The sequence below is a fragment of the Sminthopsis crassicaudata genome, chromosome 4, assembly GCF_048593235.1.
Source record: "Sminthopsis crassicaudata isolate SCR6 chromosome 4, ASM4859323v1, whole genome shotgun sequence".
Taxonomy (NCBI): Eukaryota; Metazoa; Chordata; class Mammalia; order Dasyuromorphia; family Dasyuridae; genus Sminthopsis; species Sminthopsis crassicaudata.
The window spans coordinates 353,981,478-354,000,476 of NC_133620.1; the positions used below are offsets into that span (position 1 = coordinate 353,981,478).

The window sequence follows — 18,999 nt, forward strand, 5'->3', positions numbered from 1 at the left end:
TCTGATGCAGATGCTGAATCCCAGCATCTTCAACCTTAAATGAACCAAATTCCTTCAGACTTTCCTGAGATGTCAGGGTTGAAGTCAGAGGAATAGATTTTGGAGCCACAGAATCTGAGTTGGAATACTGCTTCTGCTATTCATGACCTGTGTGACCTTGGGTAAATCACACCCTTTCTGGACCTTTTCATCAATTATAAACTGAGAGATTTTGGCCTGGATAGTCACTGAGGACCTAAATTCATGATTCTGGGAGAGCAGGAAAATAAAGTTTAACTTTTCAACAATGAATGCTTGAAAAAAGAAAAAAAACTACAAGCTATTTAGGAAGATAGAAAGTGAGTTTAGGTCTGAGTATAAGCAGTTGTATTATTGAAAGGATTATTAGATATGTATTGGACTAGATGCAGTCCATTCCAATTTAGATTCTATGATCTGAAACTCCCTGGCAGAAAAGAGCATAAAACAGATCTAAAAATTTTGAACTATTCCAACCATTCTGTAAAGCAAATTTGGAACAATAGCTATAAAACTGTGCTGTTCCCTTTGATCCAGCAGTGTTACTGCTGGGTTTGTATTCCAAAGAGGTCATAAAAAGGAGAAAAAGGACTCACACATGCAAATGTTTGTAGCAGTTCTTTCTGTAGTGGCAAAGAATTGGAAATTGAGGAGATACCCAATAATTGGGAATGGCTGAACAAATTGTGGTATGTGATTGTGATGAAATACTATAAGAAATTTCTGTGAACTGATGCTGACTGAGGTGAGCAGAACCAGAACAAGGAAACAGCAACATTGTGCAATAATCAACTACATGTGGACTTAGCTCTTCTCAACAATACAATGATCCAAGACAATTCCAAAAGACTCATGATGGAAGAATTTCAAAGAAAGAACTATGGAGTCTGAATGCAGAACAAAGCATATTTTTCTTCTTTCTTGTAGTTTTCCCTTTTTGTTCCAATTCTTCCTTCACAAAATGATTAATGTGGAAATGTTTAACCTATATCAGATTGCTTTCTCTCTTAAGGAGAGTGGAAGGGAGAGAGGGAAGGAGAAAGATTTTGAACTCAAAATCTCATAAGAATTAATTTATATGTAATTGGGAAAACACTATTAAGCAGGGGGAAAAAATCTACAGTGTTAGTACTTTGGGCATAGTAGTCTGTCTTCTATGAGAGACCCTTAATGAAAGTAGTCCTACACCTTTACTCCCAGTGACATACTCTTTTATCCAGTGACTTTAGCCTCTTTGTCATCCAACAAAAAAGACACTCTCAGCTTCAGGAATTTTCTTTGCTCCCTTCCCTATGCTCAAATGTTCTCTCTCCTTATTTCTGCCACTAGTTTTAAGTACAACAAAAATCCTATCTTCTACAGGGAACCTTTCCCAACTTTTCTTAATTCTAGTGCCTTTTTTCTCAATTATTTCCTATTCTTCCTGCATATAGCTTGTTTGTACATATTTACCTGTTATCTTGTGTTACATTGTGAACTTTAGGGCAGGGACTGTTTTTTGTTTCTTTCTGTATCCCTAATATTTAGAACAATGCCTGACACATGGTAGGATTTGATAAATAGTTACTGACCAATTGACAAGAGCACTCAGGAATGAGTACCTTATGGGGTGTCAAGGAGGGCTGAATTTGACTGGGGGAAAAAACCCTAACAACCACCCTGGGTTCACATCCAGCTGAGAAACCCTGAACAATTAACTTTTTTCTAAACCTGTACCTTCACTCTTAAAATAGTATAATCATAGGGGTTGTATTCAACCGGCTATAAAATAAAGCTAACTCTTTACACCTTTCTTTCCGCTAAATATGAATAATAAGTTAACAGCAGCTGAATTTGAACTCACTTCCCTCACTCCAAATCTACTAAGAAAAGACAACATGGGTTGTAGAGTCAAACAGTGCAACTTCTCTGTCCTCAAAGAACTCTGAAGGTCCTTTGCATATATATATGTGTGTGTATATATATATATATATATATATATATATATATATATATATATATATATATATATATATATATATATATATATATATATATATATATATATATATATATATATATATATATATATATATATACATGACTCTAATTATTCCAACTCTCTTCTGACACAAGGTCTAGCTCAAAAACATTGAGGTTTCTCCAGTGCAAAGTAATCTGCTTCTAGGTGCTTGAGATTAAACAAAAAAAAAGAGAGAGAGAGAAGACCCTTGACACCCTCATAGAGGTTAGTCAAGTGGGGCGTAAGACCTAAATATCGATAACTGTACTAAACATTAAAGAAGGAAGTATATTTCAGAGTGACAGAATAAAGAGCTGAGGGAGAAATCCAAGGAGAATGACTTCGATGGCGGGGGCCCTACACTTGCTAGAGAGGGTGTGGTCTCGTTTGTGGCTCGACCCACTGCAGGCGTCAGTTTCTTTATCTGTAAAAGCAGCACGGCGGCGTAGGCATTGGACGAGATCATCTCCCACATTCCCTTTGTAATCCAACTTTCTCAATCTATTGGTGATGATGGGCCTATCGCTGTCTGCAAGAGGCTCCCGGATTAAGGTGAATGAAAGAGGACGAGACGAGAGCGATTACTCAACGCGCACCGGGAGATTGGCACCTGGGCGAGCATCCCGGGGCCCTGAGGTAGCCCGCCCCGGCCCGAGGCATGCACCTGCTGGCTTCCACTGACAGCCCAGGACCTGGCCCGCAGTATTGACGTCATTGGCACACGACAGCGCGCTGGCGCCCGGCCTCCCCCAGAGATGTGAAGACGGCCGAAGATGCCCGGGCCCCCCTGGCCTCCCTCATTAGCCACATAATGCTCTGGGGCGCAGAGGAGGAAGGCGCTATCTCTCGTTAGCCTCCCAGGTCGCCCCTGACTCCAACTGTTTACTCGGAGCACGTCCGGCGACTACCGACGAGAGAAACCACAACTGCTTGGCCTCCTGCCCCAGCCGGCGCCGCGCGTTAGGGCACGCGTGCGTAAGAGCGCGCGCCAGGCACGTGCCGCCCGAGAGCCTGCCGGCGATTGGCTGTGACGCGACTTCCGCTGTAAGCGGCGGAAGCCGGGCGGGCAAGCGAGTGAGCGAGCAGGGAGGCAGGCAGGAAGGCAGGCAGGCGCCCGGGAGGCAGGCAGCGAGGAAGCGAGGGAGCCAGACAGGCCGGCGGAGGCCCGAAGGAAGCCGAAGCCTGCCCCCGTGCCCAGGTCCTCCGGTTTCCCGTCCCGGAGCCCCCAGCGGAGCGGACGCGGCCCGCCCCGGCCATGGCCTCGCTGCTGAAGGTGGATCAGGAAGTGAAGCTCAAGGTAGCAGCCCCCGCCTCCTCCCCGCGACCCCGCCGGGCCGGTTCCTGACCCAGCGGCGGCCGCCTTTGTCTCCCGGGGGGACTTCCGATCCCGTCGCCCCCTCCCCCTGCCCCGGGCCCGCCCATCCTGCTAGCAGCCCCGGTTGGCTGTCGGCTCTTCCTGGAGGCGGGCGGAGCGTCGCTTCTCCCGGGGATGCTATTATTCCGGGGCCGCTGCAGTTTGTACCGGCGCCGGGCTCAGGGAGGAGAGGGGGAAGGCGCTGACGGACACGTGTTGGGCCGGGTTCAGATGGCAAGCCGCAGCGAAAACCAACCTTCCCTTTATCGATTGTGCGGCGCCAGCCCCTTCCCCCTCCGGGGGCCAGCCTCCCCCAGGGGCTGGGGGTTGCCCTCGCATCGTCACTGAGGGTTGGGGGGTGCGTTTGTGAGATCACAGCCCCCAAGTCTCCACTCTCCTACTACCCCCTTATCCCTGGGAGCAAGCTGACATAGGGAGGGAGGAAAAACCGACGAGTGTTGGCCCCTATTCCGTGGGTACCACCCCCAAGATGGAAAAATGGATCCTCAAAAAAATAAAATACTTAGAATCTGGGGGTCTCTCGTCTTCTCATTACAACTACAAGGTGAGCAGAGGTTCAGCCACAGTGTTGTGGTGTGTGTTTGTGGGGTTTGGGGTCTTTTGTTTTGTTGCTTCTGAGAACACCCGTTCCCCCTGCTCCCGGACCCTGGAAGAAGTTCTGATGTGTGTTCTTGCCTTTTGCAGGTTGATTCTTTCAGGGAGCGGATCACAAGTGAGGTGAGTGATGTAGGGATGCTGCTTGTTGGGTGGGAAGAGAAGACTGACTTAGTTGGGGATACCCAAAAGAGGTCACCTGGGGAGTGTGTAGATTGGATGCTAAGAGCCCTCAGCAAGCAGTAAGTCAACTTCACTGTGTCCCTTTCAGGCAGAAGACTTGGTGGCAAATTTTTTCCCAAAGAAGTTGTTAGAACTTGATAGTTTTTTGAAGGTGAGAGATACTTCCTTTCCCTCCCTTCCCTTCTCTAGCTACCTTTATCCCCAGTTCCCTCAGGATGCTGGACTCCATAGCAAATTGGAATTGTCTGCTTTGTGTTTGATTCTAGCACATACATTTTCCTTCCTTGCACCTCAAAAAAGAATTCTTATTCCTTTTCTTTTAACATTGAAGTCATTTCCAGATATAATTGTACCTCTGTTCCCCTGAGTCCTTCCTTATAATGAAGAAAAATAATTAAGCACAAGCAGCTAGCAGTGACCACGTCTGACAGTGACATTCCATACCCATAGCCCCTCACCTTTCCACTTAAATCATCTTTACACTTCTGTTTAACTTAGAAACATATTTTTTCCTCCTTCCAGGAGCCTATCTTAAACATCCATGATTTAACCCAGATCCACTCAGACATGAATCTCCCTGTCCCTGATCCTATCCTTCTTACCAATAGCCACGACGGATTGGATGGTGTAAGTTTCTCTTTACTACTCTCTGTTGTTGATCTATAGATGCACCTGAACCAGAGTTCTGTTTGTATTAAAGACCTGTTTCAGGGACTAGGAGCCACTTTCTGAGAGTTTAGCATAATCCATCTTGTTTCTGTATTTGTAATATGAGAAGACTCTTAACTATCCTGTTCCTAAAGCTGTTGTGACATCCAACAGTACTGAAATCAACATACGCATTCTCTAGAGGTTATAGGATATCTGGGCCTGGGTAAGACCTTTTTTTTTTTTTTTTTTTTTACCAGTTGGTATTTCATATTCTGTCAAAGATTAGGAAGTTGTTGCTGTCTAAGCTCACCCTTCCTTCTGACTTGTATTTTTGAATATAAAAACTTGATAATATGTGTGATGCACTTTGCAAATCTGAAAAGAGGCACTGTGTAACTATCAGCTATTTATAGAACTAGTATAGGTCTAAAGCAAGAATACCCGAATAAATTCAACACCCCCATTGATCATTTCTTTGTTTAGTGTTCATTAGCATTTATTTATATGAAGTCAATATCAAATCATCTCTATCATTTGCTTAATGAGTCTAGTCTTTTCAATTAAATTATTTCTTGAGAACAGATTGTTTACTTGTCTTTATCTGGGGTATTTTAGCACAGTGCCATTGACATAGGCACATAAATGTTTATTGAATTGAATGGAATCAACAATGAGGGACTTTCAATTTAGGTTTCAGGACTCTATGGGAAGAATAGGGTAAAGTAATTTAAAAATTGATGTCTTTGAGGAGGATAACACTTAACCTCTGCATGTCCTTAGCCCACTTTGAAGAAGAGGAAGTTGGATGAATGTGAGGAGGCCTTCCAGGGTGAGCACTATCTCTTTCCCCAAATCTATTCCTGTAAGCCCCATCTTGGTTGATTGGTATCCAGAATGCTACAGTCTGATTGTATTTTCTAGAATTGAATGAATCTGAATTTAGAATTCTGAGCCACACAAAAACTGCTTTTCATTGAGGCAAGGGAAGTCCTGACCTGACTTTAGGGTCAAGTTGTTGGGGGAAGTCCAGGGGTTGTGTGGGTGAGAATGTTGAGGAAAATAAGGGTGGCTTATGAGGCTTTGGGAAGAAGAGAGAGAAAAATGTCTATACCTGTTCTAGACCAAAAAAAATTTTTTTATTTCCTTTCCTACCAGGTACCAAGGTGTTTGTGATGCCTAATGGGATGTTAAAAAGCAACCAGCAGCTGGTGGACATTATTGAAAAGGTGAAACCTGAAATCCGGCTATTGATCGAGAAATGCAATACGGTAAGGCCAGAGTGGAAATGAAAATCATGGTGGATGGGGAAAAGTCTTAATGGGAAGAGGAAAGTGGTTTTGTATTTACTTATTTTTATTTTTGTGGTAGAAGGTCAGTTTCTTGCTTCTCTGCCAAGTTTGTGTTTAGTGATTCTTTTCCTTTCTTCCTTCACACAGTAGTAGTTTTCACATAAGTAATGTTCTCATGTTGCTCTGTTCTCTTTCCAGGTCAAAATGTGGGTTCAGCTCCTTATCCCCAGGATAGAAGATGGGAATAACTTTGGTGTATCCATCCAGGTAATGCCTTCCGATTAGATGATAAACTAAAGGATATGATCTCAAGGAGTTTATTTCATTTAGTGCAGAAATTTGGTGATCTTTACATCTGTACCTGACATGACTTAATACACTTTTGCAAAATACAGGTGTTTGGTTGATTGATAAAATCCTTAAATGAACATCTACTTATGTAGTCAAGCATTTTCTCATCTGCCTTTTTTGGGACTTATTAGCTGGTATCCTTTGGGGTGTCAGTAGGAATGGATTTGCTTTCACACATCCACCCTTTAATCCCTCATAGGAGGAGACTGTTGCAGAACTAAGGACTGTGGAGAGTGAAGCTGCATCTTATCTGGACCAGATTTCTAGGTAGGACTGTTGGGGACTGGCCCAGGGGACTGTGGGGGGAATAGGGTCAATTTTTGATTTCTCCTCATACTTGCTCTTTCCTCTTTTTTTTTCTTCCAGATATTACATTACAAGAGCCAAATTGGTTTCTAAAATAGCCAAATATCCCCATGTGGTAAGTGAGAAAATTTTGTTGGGTGGAGGTTGAGAAGTATGAAATTGGAGAAAAGCCTTGAATAAGCCCACCCTCCTCCTGGTCCTGAAAAACAGCCACTCCTTTTTCCTTTCCCTTTTCTTTCCTTGTTTTCCCATTCTTCAGGAAGACTATCGACGCACAGTGACAGAGATTGATGAGAAAGAATATATCAGCCTTCGGCTCATCATATCAGAACTGAGGAACCAATACGTGAGTGACCCCTTTACTACATAAGTCTCCATTTGCCCTGGCTTCTCTAAGCACTCATTTCCAGAGAATGGGGGTGGGGGGTAGGGGTAGGGGTGGTGGCGGTGGCAGGCTTAGGGTTAGGGTTAGATTCTGATTCTCATCTGAGAGCTCAGGGCCATAAAGTTGGTGCTTGATATCCAGTGATCCCATCTCCTGACCTGAAAACTGTTTGAAGTCCCTATGCCTAGGTTGGATGAGAGCCAGGTGGGTGATTTTCCTTCCCCCTCCCCCAACCTCTCTCTCAGGTCACTTTACATGACATGATCCTGAAAAACATTGAGAAGATCAAGCGGCCCCGGAGCAGCAATGCAGAGACGCTGTACTGAGGCCAGGGCCAGAGCCAGGGGACTCTGTGAGTCTGGCTCAAGACCGACATTGCCTTGGTTTGTTACATGACTATCGAGATGGGGAAACTGGCTGGAAATAGTAATCACACCTCTCTTCTGTTTTTAGTTAGAGTCTAATGAAGCTCTCATGTAGTTCTGTGACGTGTTTACCTCTTATTTCAGGCCTCAGGAACTCTCCTACCCTAGTGCCCATTCCCAACTTGCCCTGTCAAGACTCGTTTCTGGAGTGTTTGCATATGTGTGTTCATGCACACATGCACTTTCTCTTGAACTCTTTCCCTCACCCCAACCCATCTCTGGTATCTTGGTCTGTTTGTCTCCTTTTCATTTAGTTGGTTAGATATTGGGGGAGTCAGAAGTGAAAGAATTTAGTTTTTCTTTGAGGGAATTGGGGGGGGGGGGTTTGCTACCGTTGCCTCTCTGGCATAGAGGATCTTTGATTATGGGAATGGGGAGAGAAAGAGGGAGAGGTTGTATTTCCTAAATTGTATCTCTCCCTACCATGGGACCTTGGGAAATATACCTTCTACTGTCTTTCTCATTTTTTAAAAAATGTCTTTATTGTGAGGTTTTCAGTTTTTCATATATAGTTTTGCTCACCACACATACTCCTGACCTTATTACCCAGACGTCCCATCTTTTAAGAGTTCATCCTAGGTTCAAGAGTCAGGCGTTCAGACTAAAGGAAGAGGCTTCAGCTGAGAGGCACAGTCTGTTCACCTGAATAGAGAGATGGGAAGAAGGGGAGAGGGCAGCCACCAGTCCTGTGAACTCAAGTTTTGTTGGGAATTGTAACAAAGATTGCTGCCCCAACTGTTTGGTTCTTCTTAAATCAGTTAAATAATGGGAGGGGGGTGGTGTTTTTTGAAGCTTAGATCCAGATGCTACTTTTGGGCTTCTTCCTTTTGGAATGTTTTTATTTATATTTTTTCCCAAGAAAGATAAGGCATGTGTTGTGTGTGTGTGTGTGTGTACATGTGTGTATGTGTGCGTGTATATGTATGTGCATGCATGTGCGTGCATATGTGCACACACGCATGCGTGCGTAACTCTGGGATGGAGCAGAAACATGGAAGAGTTGCTGTCTTTCTCTTGAGAATTCTGGATATATTCCATTATTACAGGTTCTTCAGCCTCTCCCCTCCTCCCTCAGCTCTGTTACCTCTCAGAGAGAGTCTGCTTTTTTTCAGCCAATCAACCCTTTTCCTACGTGTATTTCCATCTTCCCTTCTGTTTTTCTCTCTCTTCACTTTCCTGCTGGTTTCCACCTGGGATGCATCACTGTCTGTTCCATTATGTTATAGTGAAGGAGTCAGGACATTGTCTTCCCATGAATAATATTCAGTAACAAACCAACTGTGTTTTAGTTGGGCCTCTCCTAGATCCTGTCCCTGTGCCAGCCTATCTTCTCCCTCTCCACCATGTGTTTCTTGGTGTTGTTTGCTTTTTTGTTTGTTGGATTGTTCTGATGTCCCCAACCCTGCTTCCCCAATCCTTATCCTATCCCAGCTTCCCTGGATCGTAATGTAAAATCCTTTTACCATGTCAAGAAATTATTAAAAATACAGGTACTTTGACCTTTTTTTAAAGTCACAGACCCCAGTGCGATCCTCAGACAACTGAGGCCAATCTCCATACACACACACACCTCCTCTTAGGCTGACTACAAATGAGGTGAGCAACCTCTACTCCCCCTTCAGTGATAAAAAGATTGACCTAACAGCTGTCTTCCAGTATTAGGGGGAAAGGTGGACCCTTTCTCTGATGGCCCCACCGTCTGTCTTGGTTTATGTTAAATAATGGCACTTCTAGGAGACTTGAGGGTCTCCTCCCAATCCCCCACCCCTTCTTTTTTGGCATCTGTGCTCACTCTCCCAATGATTCTCAGGAGCTGCCAGTAGGGGCTGCTGTGCTCTCATGCTGTTGGTGCAGAGCTTCCTTGGCATTGAACTTCAGAGGCCTACAGCGTTTGAGCTGGAAGGTCATCTGAACCCACACTCCTGTTTTATGGAGGAGCTGACACCCCAAGAAGCAGAATGACTTGTCCGAGGCCACGTTAGCTGGTTAGTGCCAAACCAAGACTCAGACAGCAGCAGTCCAAACTGGCTTGATTGGTGCTCTATCTGATGCACCACCATGCCCTTTGCTGTCCCTTTTTCCCTTGTGCAAGGGATGGGTCGGAAGAAAGCCAACCTAGTAGCATGCTATGCCTGTGATTTCGTTGGTGTGGGAGCGCCCAGCCAGGACCTTCATTTACCATTGTAGATCTTGAACTTCTCTGTCAACTCTAGTATTAGAGAGTTAACGAGAACACCAAGAAGACATTAAGTGACTGGCTCAGGGATATGTTGCCCAGGATATGATCTCTGATTTTCAGAAGGGTATTCTCAATTCCTTAAAAACTTTGTATATTGGTACTTAAGTCTATATATACTCACTTCTAGGAGTTTTGGGGTTTTTTTGTTTTTGGTATGTTGGCTGGAATTCCTTGACTTACATCTTGCAAGTATACCTTTCATTTTCCAGTCTGACCTTACTGCCACTGAAAAAAACAACAAAAACTGTTTTTAGTTAGGATTTGTTGTCTTCCACCTATCAGAATAAGTAAAAAAAAAAAAAATTATAGTGTGGGAAAATAGAGATTAGACAAAAGGGAGGGCTTCCTAGGATTGGGAGGCAGAGACACATGTGGGGAAGAGTACCTGTCTTTTGCACTGAATGGTCATGTTCTCTAGTCCCGGAGCTCAGGAGTTCCCTTTTCTTTGAAAGGCTTGCCAAGGATTTAGCTTATTTTTACTGAGGGAAATAGAAATGGGGATAGGAAAGAGGGGTGGTACAGATGCTGGCTCCCCTTAGATTATACTAAAATGGAAGCAATGAGAAAGGTGTAGTGTGTATATGTATACACACCTGTATGTATACAGCATCAGAATTAAGGAAACTTTGGAGATTTAACTATTCCAATTCTTATAGGGAACTGAGACAACCTCCCCATCTCCCTTAGCCTCACAAAGGTAGAGTGACTTGCCCTGTGACTTGAGGATATTAATATTTCCTGCAGATGCATCCTTTAGGTTCTCTCACTTGCAGTCCAGTGCTCTTTACCTCTGCACAAGGATGCCCTTGTAAGGAGACTTAAAGCAGGAATCTTATTTCCAGCACCTGTTTGGTTGTACTTCAAGATTCTAAAAATTTCTTTACCCTTGATCTATGCTATCCTTCAACTAAAGGAAACCCCTAAATTAAAAGTTTTTAACCAACAACATTGGTAGTGATGAAAAGTACCTACATTTTTTATTGTTGTTGGAGCCTGACTCACTGGTGTACTGGGGCTGGGGGTGGGGAGAATAGGGGAGCCGGGGATGGCAATTGGGAAAGCCAAACCACAGAAGAGGAAAATGGAGAGGGCAGGACCAAAGTATGGAGAAAATTACATATCTAGACCAGGGGGTGGAGAGCTTTAATCCTGTCCCAGGGAGTAGCTTTCTCCCCAGAGTTGGTTCCTGGAGCTGGGAAAAGCAACTGGGAGAGCTCTTCCCAGGACTTGATCTGTTTGGTATTCACTATGAATACAAGGGTGATTCTGATCCTCCTGGCTCTCTCCGTTGTCACCATTTTTGCTCTGGTTTGTGTTCTGTTGACTGGTAGGGGTGCCTCCAGCCAAACTCCTTACTGCCCCTCACGGACCCCTGTCAGTCAGTCTGGGCTGCATTCTAATAGGAGCCGGCTGTTCTCAGATCTGACTCGGGAGGAGTTGGCTGCAGTGATGAGTTTTCTGGCCCAGCAGCTGGGGACAGGGTTGGTAGATGCGAGCCATGCCAGCCCTTCAGACAACTGTGTCTACTCGGTGGAGTTGCAGCTGCCCCCCAAAGCCACAGCCCTGGCCCACTTGGACGGGGGAAAAGCGCCACCCCCCCGTGAAGCTCTAGTTGTGGTCTTCTTTGGCCGTCAGGCCCAGCCCAATGTGAGTGAGTTGGTGGTGGGGCCACTGCCAAGCCTTTCCTACCTTCGGGACGTGACCATAGAACGCTGGGGGGGTCCTCTCCCATATTATCGGCGCCCCATGCTGAAGTCTGAGTTTGCCCAAATGTGGAAGCACTTGAAGGAGGTAGAGCTGCCTAAGGCACCTGTCTTCCTGGCTTCGGTCTTCAATTATGATGGCTCTTCTTTGGCACCTGTGCCCTCACCTTCTCATGGCTTTGGATCAGGGGAGCGTACTACCTGGCTTGCCCTCCACCAGAATGTCTCAGGTGCTGGCTTTTTCCTGCATCCTGTGGGGCTGGAACTGCTGCTGGATCATGGGGACCTGGATCCAGCTCGATGGTCCCTCCAGAAGGTCTACTATCAAGGCTACTACTATGAGGACTTGGGCCAATTGGAGCAAAAGTTCAAGGCTGGCCAAGTGGATGTGGTTAGGATTGCTCCACCCTTGCCAGATGGGGCATCATCTTTGAGGCCTAAGGTACCTCCAGGTCCTCCTCCTCCTCTGCAGTTCTCACCCCAGGGTCCCCGTTATAGTGTCCAAGGGAGTCAAGTAGCATCTCCATTTTGGACGTTTACCTTTGGCCTTGGGGTTTTCAGTGGCATGAGGATTTTTGATGTATGGTTCCAGGGGGAGCGGGTGGCTTACGAGATCAGTGTCCAGGAATGTCTCTCCATCTATGGTGCTCATTCACCAAAGACAATGATGACCCACTACCTGGACAGCACTTACGGGATTGGTCGGCACAGTCGGGGGCTTGTACGGGGAGTGGATTGTCCCTATTTAGCCACTATGGTGGATGCCTATGTGCTGGTGGGCCAGGGGACAGCCCAGTTGCTCCCTGGAGCATTGTGTGTATTTGAAGAGGCACGGGGAATGCCTCTTCGAAGACACCATAACCAGGCACAGGGTCATTACTTTGGTGCTGTGACTGGTTCGGCTCTTGTTATCCGGTCAGTGTCATCTGTGGGCAACTATGACTACATCTGGGACTTTGTATTACACCCTCATGGAGCACTTGAGGGCCGGGTCCATGCCACAGGCTACATCAATACAGCCTTTCTAGGTGGGGGAGAGGATACTCTTCGCTTTGGGAACCGTATAGGGGGACAAGTCCTGGGAACACTGCACACTCATGCTTTTCACTTCAAGCTGGATCTGGATGTAGCAGGTAATTTGGGGTTGGATAACAAGGAATCTATAAGGAGAAAGATCCAAAATACCAATCTTTGGAAGGAGGTTAAAGGGATAAAGTTGGAGCACCACACAAGTAGAATAATGCACTTGGTGAGAGTGACATGAGCAATTGTCCACTTTATGAAGTATCAGGTACACAGTTTATCACATATCTGTACGGGGTGATGATCTTTGCTTCACATTCTCACATTAGTTGGAATTATTAAATTGTTTTAGGTTTTGTGTTTTCTGCATAAGCTCTGATCTCTGCTATTTGCAGCGTGCTCTGTGATCAGTGATTCAACATGGGAGATACAGGCAGCTACATAAACTTACAGGGGTCATGATGGTTTGGGTGAGTTGGGTGGTTACCTGCAGCTGGCTGTTGTGACCAAAGAGAAGGTATGAAAGAAGCCTGTGCCACCTTATAGCTAATGTTGTAGAGCCCTCAAAGACTATTGTTTCATCTGAACCTCTCAACAACCCTGTGAGATAAGAAAACGGACACTATTCCCCATTATACAGATGAGGAAACTTGAGGAGATTTGACTTTTCCCACGTGTCCATAATTTGAACCCAAGTTTTCCCAATTCTTAAAATCAGCACTTAAGAGCATGCATTTATTATGTAGCACCTTAAGATTTTGCCAAGTGCTTGAAATGTATTATCTCAAGGGATATCCACCTGAGCCTAACTATAAAGGCTACCAGTGTATAGCAAGGTTGAATGAAGATGAGGATTTGGGGAACATAGTACAGGATTTCTGTGGATCTAGGGTCTTCCCTTTAAGAGATCTCCTCAACAGTTATGTGAGAGAAAAGGCATCTCATTTTTTTAATAGAGATGAAATGACTTGTTTAGGGTCACATAGCTATAAGTGTGTGGGGAAGGGTTTGTGGATGGATATCCCAAACTCAGTCCAGGGTTCTGTACACTGAGCTATCTAGTTGCTTCCATGGATATTACACCATAAAGAGGGATGGATCTGTGATTTCACTGAACTAGAGAATTCCTGATGAGGAAACTCCCTTTGCTGATGCAGGTTGGCCCCTTCTCTGCAATTTGTAGTTTTAAAAAATTGCCTATAACTAAGAAATTCATTGACTTGCCATAGCCAAAGTTTAGAACTTGAACCCTAGTATTCCAAGGGTAGGGTCCCATAACATTTTCAGCCATTTAATTCTTGAATATATAGATGGGTTTCCTTTTTTTCTATTGCAAATAAAGCAATTATTAATATTTTAAATATAAGCATCCTTTTATAATATCTTAGGGCAAGGGTTCTATAAGAATTGTTAGAACAAAAATTAGCCAGTTTTCTGAGTTTCATTAAGTATTGACATATACCTCTGCAAAATGTTTGCACCAGTCTGCAGCTCTATCAACAATTTATTAAAAGCTCCTGTTTTCCTTGTAGTTGCATTAATTTTGATTTTGATTATATTTTGCTATTTTTCTCATTCTAGTTGGGTATGAAGTAGTAGCTTAAGGTTTCTTGGTTTGCATTTTTTATGGTTATTAATCTTGTTATTAGCAGTTTGTAATTATTTTGATTTGTTCATCTCTCTTGGTCATTGTTCCATTGGTCACGTGTGTGTGTATGTATAAAATTTTATATAGAGATGACAATATATACAGAAGATCGTTATAGATTTTATATGTTAGACATATAATTGCACTAAATGCTTTTCCTCTGATGTCACTAACCAGTCATACACATAGTAAGCAGTCTCAAGATTTGTGCCCACATTCTTTGATTCAAAATTCAGTGCCTAGTGTGGCTGGGTAGAATCCTTCAGAAAGATTTCTTGAATGAGATGGTGTTTGAATTGAATTTTTAAGAGATGACTAAGGATTCAGTAGGAAAACTCAAGAAGTGAGGGTATCTCCACAGAAAGCATTGCTTTTAAGGGCAAATTTATAACAGCATGAGCTGTGTGTGTGTGTATGTGTGTGTGTTTAGAAGACATAGAATATTTCAATTTGGCTATAAGCGTTCAAGGTGGGAGGAGGGAAGGAGAATAACAAGATAAGTCTGGGAAAGTATAATGGTTACAGAGAGTGGAGAGTGTTTTGAATATCAAGCAGACAAGTCAACTTGAGAAGACAAGAGGAGCCAATGATGATTCTTTGAACAGAGGAATGATATGACTAGAGTTGCTAATAAAATAATGCTGGCAGTAGTATGCAAGGTGAATTTGAGAGCTATAGGGCAGGAAGAATAGAAATTGGAGACCTATGAAGAAGTTATTACAATTGTCCAGGTAAGTGCTCCTCAGGGCCAATACTAAGGTGGTGATTATGGAATAGAGAGAGGGGAGAACAAATTGGAAGAGTATAGCTATGTAAACATTAAGTCTAGGTAACTGGTTATGAGAGGGAAAAGAGAAGGGAATGGTCAAAGGTAGCCTCAAGGCTATTATGAATGTGGGAAATTGATGGTAGGAAACAGTGGGTGTCACAAAGAGTGGTCAGAAGGGGAAGGAGCAGGTTAAGGGAGAAAAGTAATAAGCTTAATTTGGACATACTACATTTGAGAGTAAAAGAAGAAAGCCAAAAAGACAATAGCTTGATAAGTTGTAAGGAAAGGGAAGGTTTAATTAGGGTAAGGGAAACTTAAGCATGTCTACAAGCAAATGTGAAAGGGTCAAAAGATGGATATGAAGGAGCAAGTTCTGTGACTGGAAGACTGGGACAGAGGTAGAGGGATTTAGCCTTGACAAGAGTTGTAAAGGAAATATTACTCTGAAGACAAGGAAGGAAGGAGTGGATGAATATGTGGCATTTTGGAGTGTGGAAGTGAGATGAGAGGATTAGTTCACAAAAGAAGAGTCAGGGTTAAGAAAGGAGATGGAGAGGGGGTGGAATTGTGAGTTTAATAGAAAGATATGAAGTAGCCTTGTAGGGAATTTGATAGGGAGTCAGAGATGAGTTGTTCATTATATTGGGAGTCAATCAGAGATGAATCGTTCATTTTTTAAAATAGTATTTAATGTTGTTCTAATTACATGTAAATGTTTTCAGCATTCATCTTTGTAAGATTTTGAATCATTCACTTTTGTGTGTGTGTATGTGTGTGTATTATACAATTTGTCTGAATTGATCTCAAACGATGTGTAATCCCAATCCCTACCCTGCCTCACCCCTGCAGGGCTAGAAAATTGGGTGGTGGCAGAGGATGTGGTGTTTGAACCCATAGCTGTGCCTTGGAGTCCTGAACACCAGCTGCAGCGTCCACAGCTGACAAGGCAGATATTGGACAGAGAGAATAAGGCAGCCTTCCTTCTGGGAGATGACCTTCCCAGATATCTGTACCTTGCCAGCAACCATACCAATACCTGGGGTCACCGCCGTGGATATCGGCTGCAGATCCATAGTCCTGCTGGAGTGCATCTACCCCAGGAGACCAGCATGGAGAAGGCATTCAGCTGGGGAAGGTGAGGAAGGGAGGAAGGGATCTGGGTGGGAAGAATCAGGAAAAAAGGGTACAATTCGTTAGCTCCCCATCCTTTCCTCCAGACCAAAGGGCAAAATATCTCCCAGCATCTGGAGAAAAGACTATATATAAAATCCCTAACTAAGGCCCTCAGGCTTATCTGGAGCCCCCACCTCATGGATAGGTACCAGCTGGCAGTGACTCGCCGGAAAGAGGAAGAGCCACAGAGCAGCAGCATCTACAACCAGAATGATCCCTGGACACCAACTGTGGTTTTTGCCAACTTCATTGACAATGAGCTGCTCTCTGGGGAGGTCAGTTGCCCTAAAGATGGATGGGGGTGGGAGAGGAGTTACCAAGTCTCCAAGTTTGTTCAGTTTTTTTGACTAACTTGCCAGTCCTTAGACTTTGACTTTGGGTGTCTGAGGGGGGACTTCTTTGATATTCAACACCAGGGCCAAGAAACCACAGTTATTGTTTGCTATAAGCAAGATGCTGGGGTAGAGAAAGTAAGTGGCAAAGCTAGGATTCAAACCCACATGTCCTGAAGCAAAATCCAATTCTGTTTCTATTATTTAGATAATCACAGGTCAAAGTAATGCACAAGTACCCAAAAAGTGCACAAGAAATCATCAGGGAAATTGTTGAGATGACTAGAAGAATCAGAAGGTTTTATGGTAGAAATGGCTTTTGAACTGGGTTTTAAAGGCTACATTTATCAAGGTGCAGATTGAAAACAAAGTGTCCAAAACACCATAAACAAAAGTATGCAGGTAGCAGAGTACAGACAGATTCAGGAGAGAGGTCCAATTTGACTGGAGTGTAGTCTGTAGAGGAGAATAGTATGTGATAAGGTTGAAAAAATAGTGTTGCTATAGACCATGAATACCAGGGGAAGGAATATGAGTTTTACTTAGTAAACAATAAATAGCCTAAAAGACATTTGAATAGTGAAATTGATGACTGAATCAATGCATAAAGTTAAATTGTGGCAGCAATGAAAAAGAAACTTGAGAGTAGCAAAGGGTGAAGGCTGAAACTGTGGGAAACTTTTAATATTCCAGGTACATGGTAATGAAGGTTGGTATTAAAATGGTGAAAGTAGGATGAGAGAGATAATGACAACAGATGTGTGAAACAAACAACAGAATTTGGTAAGCTGATTGGATATGAGCAATAAGGGAGCTTTAATCAAGAAAACTGGATGTGTCAGTGACAGAAACGTTGAGGAAGAGTGTTGAATAAAATTCTATTTTGGACATGCTGAGCTTGAGAGGTTTGTCCAGCGAGAGACAACATAGTAGACACAGATGTGGAGCTTAGGTCAGGGCTGGAGACTTAGATGTCTGAATCCCTTGAATAGAGGGAGGGAAGGGAAGAGAGAAAGCGATAAGTATTTTTATATGCCAAACACTGTGCTAAGTGCCTTACACATATTATTTGAAGGTGTTAGAGGTTAAAGGAAAAGTATAGAGGAAGAAAACCAAGGATGGATGTGGAACCTTGATGTTGAGGTACCAGCAAAAAAGACTGGAGCTGTTGGAGTGGAGGGAGGAGAACCAGGGAGAAGGTGATGCCTCAGAAGTCAAGGAATGAGAGGACAAACAGGAGGATGTTGTCACTAATGTTAAAAAATAATGCAGAGTTTAAGGAAGATTGGGGAGGGGGGAAGACCCTTGAATTTGGCAATTGAGAGTTAGCCTCTGAGAGCAATTTCAGCAAAGTTGGTGGGGATAGATGCTACAAAGCCTGGGATAGAAAGGAAACGGAGGCCCCTCCTACCCTCCTGGGATGATTGCTCAGACGGGAGCACAAATCATCATACAGCTGGCTTACCAGGAGCAGCTAGAACAATGGATCCTGTGGGAGATGGGGAAGTACAGTTACATACTGGTTGATACACCCTGAGTTTTACTGTTAAGCTAAGTGTGGGAGACTGACAATATTGGGGGGGGAACTCCTCCTCCCTGCCAGGTGTGGGGAGGGTGGGCAAAGTCCATCCTCATAAGCGAGGCCCTCATTCTTTCCTCTTTTTCCCAGGACCTGGTTGCCTGGGTTACAGCAAGCTTTCTGCATATCCCCCATGCAGAGGACGTCCCCAACACAGTGACTCCGGGAAATGGCGTTGGTTTCTTCCTCAGGCCCTACAACTTCTTTGATGAGGACCCTTCTGCCTTCTCCCCTGATGCCATTTACTTTCGGGATAATCAGAATGCTGGGGTCTGCGATGTTAACCCCATTGCCTGCCTCCCGGATTTGGCTGCCTGTGTGCCCGATTTGCCTCCCTTTTCCTACTATGGCTTCTAATTCTACTTAAAACCCTGACATCTGGGTCATGTCTTTTGTAACTACCCCTGTCTCCAGTCATTCTTCTCCATCCTTTTCCTTTGTCGCAGCTGGTCCACTTACCTGGCGCATTCTTCAAGTCAGCCAGGAGTCATTTCATGCATCCCTTCTGAATCATCCCCACCCTGTTCTGTAATTCTTTCATGTTCTTTATTCTTTCTCATTTCCTCTCCACTTTGGTTCTTTAAGAACTTAACCTTTCTCTGCCCTCTCCCTAGATTTCATGGGGGGGAGGAAGCAGGGGACTTCAGGAGGAAGAAAGCTGGGGAGGGGAAGAGTCAGAATTTTGATTTAGGAGAAAGGGAAACTAGGAGGATGGGGGTGCATGAGGAATACATTTCCCTTGGAGGCTGAACAATATTTTGCAACTGAAGGAAAGGCCACCTCTGGATGTGGGAGGGAGGGGGAGAATAGGGTGGAAGAGGGGGAGAGGGAGGCTGGAAAAGGGGGGCTGGGAGGTAGAACAGAGGATATAGCACCCAGGCCCATCTCCCTCTTGTGTTCCTTTCATTTTCCTTCTCCATGTGTGACCCCCAGCTCTGCCTCTGGAAGCAGGAC

The 18,999-nt window shown here is 44.3% G+C and overlaps 2 protein-coding genes across 3 annotated transcripts; both read left to right on the plus strand.

The window, feature by feature from the left end:
- The first annotated feature begins 2,734 nt into the window (after positions 1 to 2,734).
- On the plus strand, positions 2,735 to 9,090 carry PSME3 (proteasome activator subunit 3). Of its 2 annotated transcripts, none has more exons than XM_074261658.1 (11): positions 2,735 to 3,317; positions 4,080 to 4,112; positions 4,261 to 4,323; positions 4,695 to 4,799; positions 5,604 to 5,652; positions 5,979 to 6,091; positions 6,311 to 6,379; positions 6,663 to 6,730; positions 6,830 to 6,884; positions 7,029 to 7,115; positions 7,400 to 9,090. In XM_074261658.1, the coding sequence occupies exons 1-11, from the start codon at positions 3,276 to 3,278 to the stop codon at positions 7,478 to 7,480; spliced, it is 765 nt and encodes a 254-aa protein (XP_074117759.1). In that variant the 5' UTR covers positions 2,735 to 3,275; the 3' UTR covers positions 7,481 to 9,090. The 2 variants fall into 2 exon arrangements, with proteins under 2 accessions (XP_074117759.1, XP_074117758.1); XM_074261657.1 differs by lacking the exon at positions 2,735 to 3,317 and adding an exon at positions 3,789 to 3,939.
- A 1,842-nt stretch (positions 9,091 to 10,932) lies between these two features.
- AOC2 (amine oxidase copper containing 2) lies at positions 10,933 to 18,420 on the plus strand. Its single transcript, XM_074261656.1, has 4 exons — positions 10,933 to 12,654; positions 15,811 to 16,096; positions 16,280 to 16,409; positions 18,136 to 18,420. Exons 1-4 carry the CDS (start codon positions 11,067 to 11,069, stop codon positions 18,400 to 18,402), a joined length of 2,271 nt encoding a protein of 756 aa, XP_074117757.1. The 5' UTR covers positions 10,933 to 11,066; the 3' UTR covers positions 18,403 to 18,420.
- Positions 18,421 to 18,999: the final 579 nt, after the last annotated feature.